Here is a 13,401-nt window from a genome sequence, read left to right as displayed (position 1 = left end):
TGTGTGTGTGTGTGTGTGTGTGTATGTGTGTTACCTGTGAGTATGTATAAGTAGGACTATGTTTCTGCTGTTTCCTCTCCTGGTATTTCTTGAGGGACTCAAGCTGATCTGCATCCAGCTGTTCTTCCAAAGGAACCTTGAATGAATGATTGAACCAACCCAAAAAATCAATCAATCAGTTTGTCAGGAAGTCGATTGATGTAACATAAAAAATAAAAAAAAAGTATTAAGTGGGAAGCTACCTCCTGAGGAGGGTTCCACCAGCGGTTGGCAATCCCAGGGTTTTTCTTAACAGCCTGGTCTTTGATCAGCTCCTGACGCTCACGCTCCAGCTCCTGTACCTGAGAGAAGAAGTGAATGTATATTTACAAAGAGAATTCCCAATCATTTTGACTATAGCATTAGCTTGTAGTCACATATTAAACAAAGACAGGAGAAACATATGCACATTAAGTAAATATAGTGAGTATAGTCCTGTGAGGCCTGTTAGCAGGCAAAACAAGAATGCTTTAGTTTGCCTCACTAATTAGTTGTGATGCCATTGAGCAAACCATGTAATACCCAAGGTAGATCAGAGGGTCTCACAGTGGGACTCAAAATGGTTGTGTTTTACTTCTTAGTGGTTGATTTTAAAGGTGCCCTGCCTCACGTATTTCATTACTTTGTGGTAATATCTGAAGTTCTTGTTTCAAGCCATTCTAGCGTGGTATAGAAAGCCTGCAGGAAGTCTCAGACGATTTGTGCCAGTTCTCATTAATATTCAACGAGCTAACCTGTTTGACTCTGATTGGCTAACAGATAGCCAATGAGAGCTTGCAACCTTAACCCAGCGCAAATGAGCGAGCTCATGAATAGTAATGAGCTCAGGCAACAGGACGTCAGACTGACCAGCTTTTGTAATTGGCCTGATTTCTCCGCTTATTTCTTTTCAGTGGCTAGAGCTGACAGAGGAGGTAACAGTTAATTTTCACATTCACGACATAACACAAACACATATGGACATAACGTATTTAAAAAATATAATATATATATATATAAAATCTTTAAAATATATATATTTTAAAGAGTTTTTGGGGCTTTTTAGGCCTTTAATGACAGGACAGCTGAAGAAGTGAAAGTGGAGAGAGAGGGGGGGAATGACATGCAGCAAAGGGACGCAGGTCGAAGTCAAACCTGGGCCCGCTGTGTCCAGGAGTAACCCTCTATATATGGGCGCCCGCTCTACTAACTAAGTTATCAGGGCGCCCGGCAGGGCACCTTTAAAACAGTGGAAAGTTTCCACTAGTCATCACTGTTTCCTTATCTCTGATGAAAATGTGATCGCATCATGTGCTCGTGTTACTCAGTGGGATTAACTAACAACACTTTCAATTTCAAAATTGCTTCCTTTTAGGATGTCATTTCTTAATTTCATGATTTGATCTAAAGTGTGTTGTGGTAAGTACAGTATAAGTTGTGACTTTAGTCATACCATTATAGATGAAGGAAGTACTAACATATAACTTACAATACTGTACCATTTTGTGTATTTTTTTAACTCAACACTCTGGGACTATTTCCACACATTTTCCTATTTTTCAGACCGTTTTTTTAATGCTGAGGCTGGATAATCAAAAACATTTTGAGAGTGAAAAAAACCCCTCTCTTGTCAACTTTCAGTTAAAGTCCGGAATATAACTTTCTCTTAAAAGTCTTACTTAGCGTACCAAGAATAACTATACAAAAGAGTTCAGTTATTAAGTTTTTTCTTCAAGATAAATGACTGGAGTACGTATTCATATATATGATAAATCATTAATTTTAGGCTGAACATTTTATTTTGTAACTTACCTTGTCATAATTTAGCTGGCTTTATAGCTGCATTTGTTTCATGCAAGCGGTTCAGACGTTTCAACAAATGGCAACAATCACTGCCTGACTTTTAAAGAGACAAATCCAAGTAAACCTTCACTTATGCTTGATGACATTATGGTCATTTGGTAGGACTTAAGCGTGATTTATACTTCTGCATTAGCCCCGACTCATTCCCTGGTTCTGCTTCTCCATAAACAACTTGAAATCAAGGAGAGGGTTAACCTTTCCTGCTACAGATTTCCCACTGTGGTCAGAAAGCACAGGGAAGACACTTTGTTTCTCTCACTATCACTCTTAAATCACTACTCGCTCCAAAACTAATCACCGTCACTCTCTCACTTCTCCCTCACTCTACCACACACTCCCCACTAGGGATGGGCGATATGGAGAAAATCTGATATCACGATATTATTGACCAAATACCTCGATATCGATATTACAGCGACAACTGCTGTTTGACAAAATATCTTCACACTAAGATTTAAGATAAATAATCATGAGTAATATGAATATAATGACTAAGTGGGGAAAAAGCAAATAATAGAACAGCTAGAACAGTCTGTTAAGTTCAGAAATTGACATCACTTTACTTTAATGCAGCCTTTAAAACCAGGAAAAGACACAAGCTATGTCATGTCACGATATTACAATATCCAAAATCAATGACGATGTCTAGTCTCATATCACAATATCGATATAATATCGATATGTTGCCCAGCCCTACTCCCCACAACATACAGATACCAGCTCAACGCAACATCAACGAAGTATAAGCTTCAGGCCACTTATGTAAACTGCAGGGAAAGCTCTGTGTGGAGATGCCGCAGAACCATAAATCACGCTTTACTCAAGAATACTGGAATGTTCTTGCATTTCCAAGCCCTCCTCAGACCATTTGCAGCCAAGATTCACAGTAACATTACAGCTGTGTTGTTTTTTGAATCCTGTGTGTCTGAATGCTGTATCTGTTACAGCTGATGAAGTACATACTGTATTCTAACAGCCATTTACCTCCCCTGAGGGCCGTCTCCTCGTCACCCTGACCTGCTGCTCCTCTCCAGGGGTGAAGAGTTTGGCTGGCCGTCTCTCCTCCTGAAATGCTCTCAGCTCAAACTTTGCCCTTCCGCCCGCCGACTCCTCTCCATGCACATGGCCGTTGGTCCTCACCGCAGAGTCCTCCTGGTACAGGAACATGGTTTGTTTCTGCCCCTCCACAACGACTGATCCGTCATTGATGGGAGACGAGGCCGACACGCAGACAGAAGGACGGTTTCCATCGATGTTGATGGGTGTGGTGTGTTCTGACGGAGAAGAGTTTCCGTTGGTGGGTGTTTCGGAAGCAGCGTCTAAAACCTGGTCCAAGTAGCGGATCTCCTGTAGACGCAGCAGACAATCAAATTGCTGTGGTGTACAACTATTGTACTATAATGTTCATCAAACTCCTAGTATTTTATGAAGGGGAAACAATGCACATGAGATGATAAGCCATATACCATTACAGCATATTGTGATACTTTTATTTACTTTTATCATAGTAAATGACAATAAACATACATTTCTGGACATCCAGATGCTATATAATAAACCAGTTGGAGGCTAGTATGTACATGCAAGTTAATGGAAATGTTGCCAAATTACTGTAATTTAGCCAGTTTAGACTAATGTTTCTCATGTTTGTGAGAAAAAAAAGTGACTTAACAAATGAAGAAATTCAAAACTATTTCCTAAGACTGCGACAAAACTAGTTCAATTTCTACTCATACCAACATAAATAGGCAGGTCAGTTAATTAAACAAGTGAAAATTGGAGTTGCATACCTGCACCACCTCGCTGTCAGAAGCCTCTACTTTCACACCAACTGCGTTGTTACTGGGGCTGCTGAGGCAGCCATGTCGGATTTGCTGGCTCTCCAGTTCCATGGTTGCAGGCCTGTCAGTGATTACGCAGACCGATTCCTGGAAACTGACGCTTTTCAGGGCTCGCTCTCTTGGGATTGTTTCACTGACATCCTCGGCTGCCTGCCATGATCTCTGTGACAAGAAACAAACGACACCTTGTTCAGAAATACTGTATGGAGAGGCTGTACACTGTCTCATCACCACTTGCATAAAAACAATGTTTGCTTAAAGTAGTAGTTAAAAGAGAAAGTGTTGTACTTTTTCTTAGAGATCAGACTCTTTCTTATCACACACACACACACACACACACATCTGTCTGTCTGCATTGCAGTAGTAGTGTGTTGTGACGGGTTCACACCACTAGGTGGCACCAACTGCCATTCTGCTGCTTAATGAAAGCAAAAACATAATCTTCCAATAAAAAACTGAAATCCATTATATCTTTGTTCAAAGACCTTCACAGTTCTGTGAATGAATCAGTGTGCTGAATACTTGGCAAATAGTTCAAATACAGAAAAAACTCCTCCTGCCCCATATTTGATCTGATACTCTATTAGACAACAGACAAACTGATGGGCTGGGCAGACTATTCATTTTATAGTTTAAGTAGGGAAGTATTTTCAGCTTTTACAACTGTGTGGTGGGGATTAGCACAACAGTCTGCACAGTATGTGTCAATTAAAACAGTTTATATCTTTTCATGGCATCCCTCAGAACTTGAACCTAATACTTGTTCTGCATTTGATAATTAGTTATCACAGGCAGTGATACACTTCTTTAGCAGCTTTAAACACACATCCACTCCCTCGATCCTCTCGACCTCAGCTGTTCACAGAGCAGTGTCACTGCTGGGTTTTTGGATTGAGTGCCTGCCTCAAGGCCACGTCATACCTAAATTGCCCTGCTGAGTTGGTCACACAGCCTGTAGAAACTGGTCTATAACTGCTAGATGACAAAATAAATTGGCAAAATGTAATTAAATGTCCCTCCCTTATGAAGCAATAATCACCACTTTATGCAATGCTGCAAAGTTACATTAATCGTCAGTTTTTTGGAGACTTTGACTTTATGCCCCCCCTACATTTTGAGAACCAAACTCTGATTTTTATACAATACATCATCATAGATCATTGTTTTAAACTTATAACCCATACCTTACCGCCACATTAATTTACTTATCAACTGCGTGGGCACTTCACTGACCTCTTATTTAAATATACAAATGGGTGTTGAGTCTCTGGTTAAAGGACACGTTGGCACGCAGGGATCAAAACCTGCGACCTTCAGTTTTTGTGAACCATCTATCCGACACATTCCGGATCCAACGTTAGCATTTACACAATCCTGTCTTTACTGACCTGTTTGTTTCTACAGAGGACACTAAGACAAACTCTATTTGCTTCCTGGTTTACTGCCTTGTACCAAGTACTCTTCTGTTCTGAAGAGGAGTTTACTTCCATGAGAGGCTGTTAACCCCCGTCTTTGTAACGTGTGAGAGTGTGTGCGTTGGGATTTAATGAGGAGGACCATTTTAGTGAATTGGTCAGCACACATTTTGTACACCTAAATACTGCCAGTTAATGATATTCATGGGAATTTTTACCGATGTGAACCCCCCTATGATGTGTGACTAAGTATCAACACAAACAGGGCAGCCTAGCTTTGAATCTGGATCTTTTTCTCTTCCTTATCTACTCCTCTTTCTCTCCTCCCCCTCATCCTCTCTTCTGCTGAATCCCCTCTCTCCCTCTGTGCGCCTTCTCCTCCCTCTCTTGGTTCCTCTCTCCTCTCTGGGATTGTTAGAGTGAAGAACCAGTGGTCAGTGAAATCACATACTGGATTTTAACACCCTGCCTCTCCTCCTTCTCTTGTCTATACCGCAGCAACGCTCTCCTCCTCGCTCCATTCTTCAGTCCTCTTTCCTCCTCCCATCTATCCTCGTGTCTCCCTCTTCTACTGTTGAAAAAACCCTTTTTCTCTGAGGGCTTTATTTACCCATCTGACTCAGTCACATGCTTACACTGTCTCATGTGTGATATATATATATAAATCAGAATACACATTTTCTTAAAGGAATGTCTCACACATTTCCAATTCAAGGGATGTTACAATCTGGGACATTTTTAATGTAAGACATTCATTTTGATACTACTGTGTCAGAAGTGAACTATCAATTAATATGATAGAAAAGAAGAAATAATACAGATAGTTTGAATCTCTGGGAGGTGAAGTGTAACAAGAGCTCTGTGAAGCTGTACTTAGGGACAGTAGAGATTGTAGCTAAATGCTAAAATCAGCATGATAACATTCAACAATGACAGTGCTATAATGATGATGGCAAGAAGGCGTAATTCACCATGATCACCATCTTAGTTGTATTAGCATGCTAACATTTAATAGTTAGCCCTTAACAGCTGAGGCTGATGGGAATAGGAAATGAATGAATGTGTGCACCAAATCATACTGTTAGCTACTTTATCAACTTTTACCTTCAGCTAAGGGAATTATTTGTTTAACCACGTGATTGACACTGATCAATATTACAAATATGTTTAAACAACAGCATTGTTTTCTCCTTTCATCTCCAGTTTCTACTTAAACAACTTAAATGTTTAAATGATTTTTCACGCAGTAAATGATATAGGCGGCCATGTGAGGACCACATGTTACTTCTGTACACACACTCACTTAGACCAGGTCTTCTGTCTTGTTACACTATACCTAGTCTTGCACTACCAGACCCTCCTGTGGAGGAGGGTCTGGCAAGTCAACACAGCATTCCAGGATGGGAAAAAAACATGATGTGGTTTATTGGCATTTCTTTAAACCAATCACAATTGTCTTGGGTGGTGCTAACCGCTAGCTCCACTGTGCTGCTGCAAAATAGCCTTGGGAAGGAACTTGTTTTGGTGGAACATACTGTAGACATAGTCGTGCAACAGAAAACTCAGATTGGACAGATATTCTAGCTAGCTGTCTGGATGTACCCTGCAGAGACCTGAGGAGCAGTTAACTATAGTCCTCATAAATCCACCGGAGTTTATAATTACAATACGAATAAAGCAGAAGGTAATGGACATCTGGACAAAAAGAGTGACATCGGGCGGAATTTCCAGCGGTAATGGAACAATCCCGCAAGTGGAACGTTGTGGATAGATTGCACCTGGCCCATTGTATGGACTGCATGTGTATGTACATGCATCAGCAGGAATGTGTGTGCAACGATATAATAGTTTTGAATTTTAAATTAGTTATTATTTTTTTCATTTTCATTTTAGTTTGTTTTCAGAGTGTTTGCTAGTTTTAATTCAGTTTCAGTTTTTCAGAGCAGTTTGGTTTTTATATATTTAGTTTAGCAGCAAATGCAGCACAGCGACATCTTCTGGGATCTCAAGTCCATTTCTGTGGTTCAACGTCTCGAGAATTGACAGAAATTTACGTTATTTTTCAGAACTGAAATAGAGCTACAAAACAAATATAATTTATGTTCACTTTCTTATTTTCTCTTCCGATATAATTTTAGTTTAGATGTCAGTTTATAATATTTTTTACTGCTTATTTCTGATTTGTTTCACATTTCACTTACTATAATAACCCCGATATGTAAGAGTGTGTGTCCAGCAGGCAGGACAGTGGGGGAGGATATCCTGTTACTGGAATGTGTCATATGCAATGCTATTCTGCTGCACACACACACACACACACACACACACACACACACACACACACACACACACACACACACACACACACACACACACACACACTCTCTCAATAAAAGAAGAGAAGTGTGTAAAAACAATGTTTGCTTATAACAATGTGTGTGTGTGTGTGTGTGTGTGTGTGGTTGTGCAGCAGTGCATGACAGTATGAGTGTGGTCTTTCAAGTGTGTGTATTCAGAGTTGTGTATTCACATGTGTGTTTCTGACTCTCATTGAGGTGAACTGACATTCCAGGCATAACTAGCTGTCCTCAAGGCTCGGACTTTAATACTTGTGATGAGGGACACTGTTCAACCTGCCTGGCCAGTGTGTGTGTGTGTGTGTGTGTGTGTGTATGTGTGTAAGAGTGCATCTGTTAGTGTGTGTGTGTGTGTGTGTGTGTGTGTGTATGTGTACGTGTGGTTAGAAGCTTTAATGTTCATAGTCTGTTTAAATACCTGAAAAAATGAGAATGTTTTATTACTCTGAGGCCAGCAGGCATGTAAATACACATACAATGAGTTACATGAATGTGAAATATAGTGTTTAAAAGTCACACCCTCAACACGATGATGTGTCAACTGTGTTTGTGCTTTGGCTTTTTCCAAAAAAGGATTGAAAGTGAAGGAAAAAACTCCAAAGTGAAGACATTTTTACCAGCTTTGCCTAATTAATTTATATTTCTAAAATTTCCTTTGGGATGAATAAAGTATCTATCTATCTATTTATCTATCTATCTATCTATCTATCTATCTATCTATCTATCTATCTATCTATCTATCTATCTATCTATCTATCTATCTATCTATGTATCTATCTATCTAATTTACGGATCTATTTTAGGTTAAGGACGGCTTGAGAGAATTAAATTAGTACTTTAATTTAAAATTGTATACCAAGCCAAAATCAGTCTAATCCGAAAAACATGATTATCTTGGTAAGGGTGATTTTAGGGTTAGTTAACATTAAGGTATTATTTTATGGCTTAGATTTGGTCTTAAAGCTACAGTGAGGTTGCTAAAAAATATTAACCCAGGAGTAAAGGCTAGTCATGACTCATGACAAGTATAGGAATACAATGTGTCAGCTAACTATTACTGTCTTATGCTCTGATTAAATCCTGTCTCATTCTCTGTGTTTTGCCATTCCCATCACATCTGGAAACGCTTACGCTCTGACTGTGACAGTACACAAAAATCACAAACACACACGCATAAACATACACACTTGGCTGCATGCCTGAGACGATGGGGGGTTTACCAGAACATGTATACACCCCGAATCCTCCCTGATGGGAAGTAAACACACAACCTTGACATCTCTCACGAACCCATTTTCCAATGCCTTTAATGTCGCGTGATAGGCTTCTATTAGCCTGCACTGCAGCCAGAACACATGGCAAATGTTAAAGAAAACTTGATGACGTACAGTACGTCCTCAAACATACACACACACACACACACACACACACACACACACACACACACACACACACACACACACACACACACACACACACACACACACACACAGCTCCGGGTAACCCAGTGCAGTCAGCGTTACCGGTTCTGTTTCCTGGCTAAATATGATCCTGTATAGTAACTGGAGCCTGCTGCTGGTTTAGCGTGGTGTTCTCAGATAAAACAGGTCTGGATTGTGAACCCAGGCCAAACAGTGCTATCGGGTACCTATTAATGATTTCAGTCAGTCTCCGCTTAAGACAGTTTGGAGGTGTTGAAGTCATTACGAGTCATATGTCATTGACAAACTAAACGCGGCAAAATAGACACATAGTGGGTAACAGGCAAGCAACATCAATAGAGAGACAGGTGGGCTGACTGAGGGAGCACAAACATAGAGAGGACTCAATGAGATCTTCAGGCCAAAGTGGGCAGTTCAGTTCTCACATTATGTTGTAACATCTGCAAAACCTTCACTCCAACAGATTCTCAAGTTTGATATCAATACTTAATCTAATACAAAACACATATGTGTATGTGTGTGTGTCTCTGTGTGTGTATGTGTATTCTGGCACTTTCTCCTCTTTTCCTTTACAGAATTCAAGTTCCTGTTTGTCCTCTGTAGCTAACATCTCGTGTCATTTTAGTTTGTACAACACATTGGGTGTTCTCATCGACTAAAATGCATCTTAAAATACAGCAGTTCCATCAAATGACCTTAAAAAGCAAAACAGAACTGTCGTACGACCCCAAAAAGTGAAATAGGGTTAGTACTCACCTGCTGCTCTTACAAGTAATCTATTTCAGTGCCATTTGTAATTCCATGGTGTAATTTTTAAAAGAAAGCAAGCGTCCTTAGGTTTTGTAACATTACAATACTTTCTACTAACAAGCTTTATCCTTTTTCCTTATTAGCTCTGTTCCCTTCAGTCCAGCCTTGCTCCGTCCTGTTCCAGATAGTGGGAGTGCCGGACTTTTCCCTGGCCAAGCCTTTTCCTCCTCTTCTTCTCCTCCTTTTCCTCCCCTCCCGTCTCTTTCCTCTCCTCCACAAAGCCTCTCCTTTCTCAGTAACATTCCTGCCGGCTGCTCAGTAAGCTGTGATGTCATGGGCTGAGTGTGTGTATGTGTGTGTTCCTCCAGATGCCCTCACCCACAAAGATCCCTTCTGTGCAGAACCCTCATACAAACACACACACCAAAAACATCCAGCCTGTGGCTCCCCACTCCTCCCTTCCTGTGTAAGACCGAGCCCTTGCGCTTCCCCACTCCACGCATATGTCGCTCGCCCACTTTCCCTTTAACCTACAGGTCCTGTCAAATTGGAGGCAGGCAGAGGGGCAATAATGAAGAGATGATGACTGAAGAAAGAGGAGGGAGGAGAAGGGGGGATGGCATTTTCTTCTATCATCATCTTTATGGGACTGTTGACACAGTCTAAGGGTTAGAATGATGTCCCAGTTCTATTCAACTTTTCATAAAAAGTCTATTACATGGAATCTGCTGCCTCATCCTGCCATACAAGGTATTGAATTAAAGCTTTGAGTTGAGACTTTACATGTAACAAGCTTGTCTCAGAGGCTTGTCCATCTTGATAAAATAAAAACTCAACAGATGAAATCAAATCTTCGTCATTAGTTGACTTAAAACGATCAAAAACCCTATCCAGCTATTGGTAACGTCAATGCCAAAATTAAGGAATAAACCCACTAAAAGAAATCAGATTCTTATATGTCACTCTACTGCTACTTGTCTATAGGAGTGTTGTTTGTGAAGGTGAACCTGTTGGGTCATAGGATCAGGCCAGTGGAAACTAGAGCCGACCTGAGTCATGGTTCACTTTCTCCGCTCACAAGCACCACATCAAGATGCACTGGAAACACTTTCCTCGAATTTACAAGAGCAATTAGCAATAATGTGTCAGCTGCTGCTAAATGATGGAGGACGGTGATCCAGAAAAGGAACCGATGTCTGTGATGCTACATAGATTCATTTTTAAAAGCCAAATAAGCAAATGAAAAAGCAGTTTTAATGAAGTAGTGACAGGATGATATATTCTTTTCTGGGTATTACTTTTTCTCTTATAATAGTTGTCTCCTCACTGCTGTCAAAAACTTGACCTTGTGTCGACGACAAGCAACTAAACAAGGTATTGTACACATGAGAAACTTAGTCAGACACTGGCCACAGAAAGCACAAGCAGTATTTATCAATATCTTCTCAGAATAACAGGGCTGAAATATCAGCTTTCAAAGTATTTTTTCCCCAAAATTATGGAATAAGAGACAGTTTTGTAGGACTTCTCTTTGATCTGTACAAATCAGTCTTTCAATTTACGCTTTAAACCCCCTGACATCATTCATCTAATGAAAATTGATGGAGCAGGGGGGTCCAGCGGTAAGAGAGGTTGCCCATTAACAGCTGTGCGTCCTGTCAGAGGAAGACAAACAGTAGCTATCTCTGCTAACTCATTTATCTGGAAAACATCATTGACAAAAACACAGACATTGACGCCCACGTCACTTTTAAGCATCCTTGTTTAAAATGACAAACCACAACTTCTCGGTGAGTTCCCATTCTACAACTGATAAAGAAAAAATCGGTCACAGAAAATTGGGACACTAACCCAATTATTGCATGTGCACCGGGGAGTTCAATTCCTGGATGGGCTGTAACACACAAAGCAACTCATGATGGTCATTATGCCAGTGATGGTACATTTACAGAGGGGAGAGCTAGTTGTTGGAAAATGAAAAGACAGAGGTAAAAGAGACTGAGGAAGAGAGCAGGAGTATATGTGACGGTTTATCTATGTGCGTGTGATTGCATGCATCTGGGTCAACACCAATCAATAAAGAGTAGTGCCCGGAGCAGTCTTATACCATGAACGTTGATCGTGATTGATTATAAAGGAGAAAAAAAATGACACACTTAACCATTGCAGCATGCCAGAAAGACCTAAATGTACACACACACACACACACACACACACACACACACACACACACACACACACACACGCACACACACACACACACACACACACATACACACACTGTGCACACAGAATATTTTGCCAACAAACTAAGGTGTTAACATATGTAAGCACACACAAATATGTACATATGTAAATCAGTTTTACTCTTTTGGTTTAGGTCATGTCCTGCATGTCATTTTAAATCGTTCCATTTTCGCTTAAAATATTGAAGAGACACAATGCAACTTTGCATCACAAGTCAAACACAGGCATGTTTGAATTGAAGTCACAGAGGTGGCATTTCATCGGTGTCGAGTGTTAATTATTTGAAACATTTTGGACTGCAACAGGACATTCAGTTACACATTATATGGACGGGATGGTCATTAAATCTTTACAATAAAGAGGTTATGCATGTAATCTTAAGATGCACAAATCTATTTAAAATAACTGATTGTTTGTTAATATTTAGGAGAAAAGTGTCACGCATCATCTATTGTACAGCCTAACTCAAACAGTGTCTGTTTCAAGCGAATTCAACTATGAAACAATGTGTAAGGGCTTTTCCACGCTGAAAAATAAAATCCTGTCAAAAAGCAACGCCTTTCACAAAATCTGCCAACTGCTGGGTACCACCCTCTTAGATCCTTCAGTCACATACTGTTATTTTACAGTAAAAACACTCAAGTCTTGCTAGAATGATCACAACAGTGACCATGTATTTAAAGATGGGTGTCGGACACTTTAAAACAAATGATGCTGCACATTACAGGAAGCAACTGATTGGATTAAAGCGTATCACAGCTCACAAGTTATCTAAACAGGAAACCAGGAAGCTGCGCTAACTTGTGTCCATGGAAATGGAACTCAACACAGGAAATACACCAAAAACTCGAGGCCACCTGCACTTCAACACAGACACAATCACACTAAGACAGCACTAGTTCACTGGGGTCAACACAACCACCAGATAAGCCAACTTACCACAACACAGACAAGATAAATAAATGAAAGCATTCATATATTATATATCCTCTTTAGTGCTTTTAAGAATTGGCTTAATTGCTTTTTACAATTTTACACATTTTAAATTGAAATATTAAAGACCTGGCTTAATCTTATGAATGGTAAGCTGTTGGTAACATTAAAACGACATCCACAAAGAGCAAATTGCAGCACTGCAAAAGAATAATAATGAACGTGATTTTCACCTACCCATTGCCAGAGAGCTTCAAACAACAACCAGATGGAAATCATGTTAAGAAGCCTTTTTAAGTTAAGTGTAACAGAGATATGTACTGCATGTCTGGACTCATGGCAGCTATTTGTGTCCCTTTCCAAGCCTCCAATGACACCCCTCACACACAACATCAGACCTCCTAAGACCACTTCGTGAAACAACAACAAAGGGCCTGACAGGCGCTTCAGTGAGACTCTCAAGGCTGAATACTAATGCTACAGTCCACACACACACACACACACACACACACACACACACACACACACACACACA

General features: G+C 40.2%; 1 protein-coding gene across 3 annotated transcripts in view; it reads right to left on the bottom strand.

Moving 5' to 3' along the window:
• The window catches only part of palm2akap2 (PALM2 and AKAP2 fusion), a 104,854-nt gene that overhangs the window by 6,266 nt on the left and 85,187 nt on the right, over positions 1–13,401 (bottom strand). For all 3 annotated transcript variants that reach the window (XM_032538968.1, XM_032538969.1, XM_032538970.1), the window contains 4 exons: positions 3,672–3,884; positions 2,866–3,228; positions 243–341; positions 35–136 (listed from right to left, as the gene is read on the bottom strand). In XM_032538968.1, coding sequence (XP_032394859.1) covers positions 35–136; positions 243–341; positions 2,866–3,228; positions 3,672–3,884 — 777 coding nt within the window. The remainder of the gene's footprint in view (positions 1–34; positions 137–242; positions 342–2,865; positions 3,229–3,671; positions 3,885–13,401) is intronic.

The sequence above is a fragment of the Etheostoma spectabile genome, chromosome 16 (assembly GCF_008692095.1).
Source record: "Etheostoma spectabile isolate EspeVRDwgs_2016 chromosome 16, UIUC_Espe_1.0, whole genome shotgun sequence".
Taxonomy (NCBI): Eukaryota; Metazoa; Chordata; class Actinopteri; order Perciformes; family Percidae; genus Etheostoma; species Etheostoma spectabile.
The sequence above is the reverse complement of the archived record's forward strand: the minus strand, read 5'-3'. Positions and strand labels throughout refer to the sequence as shown.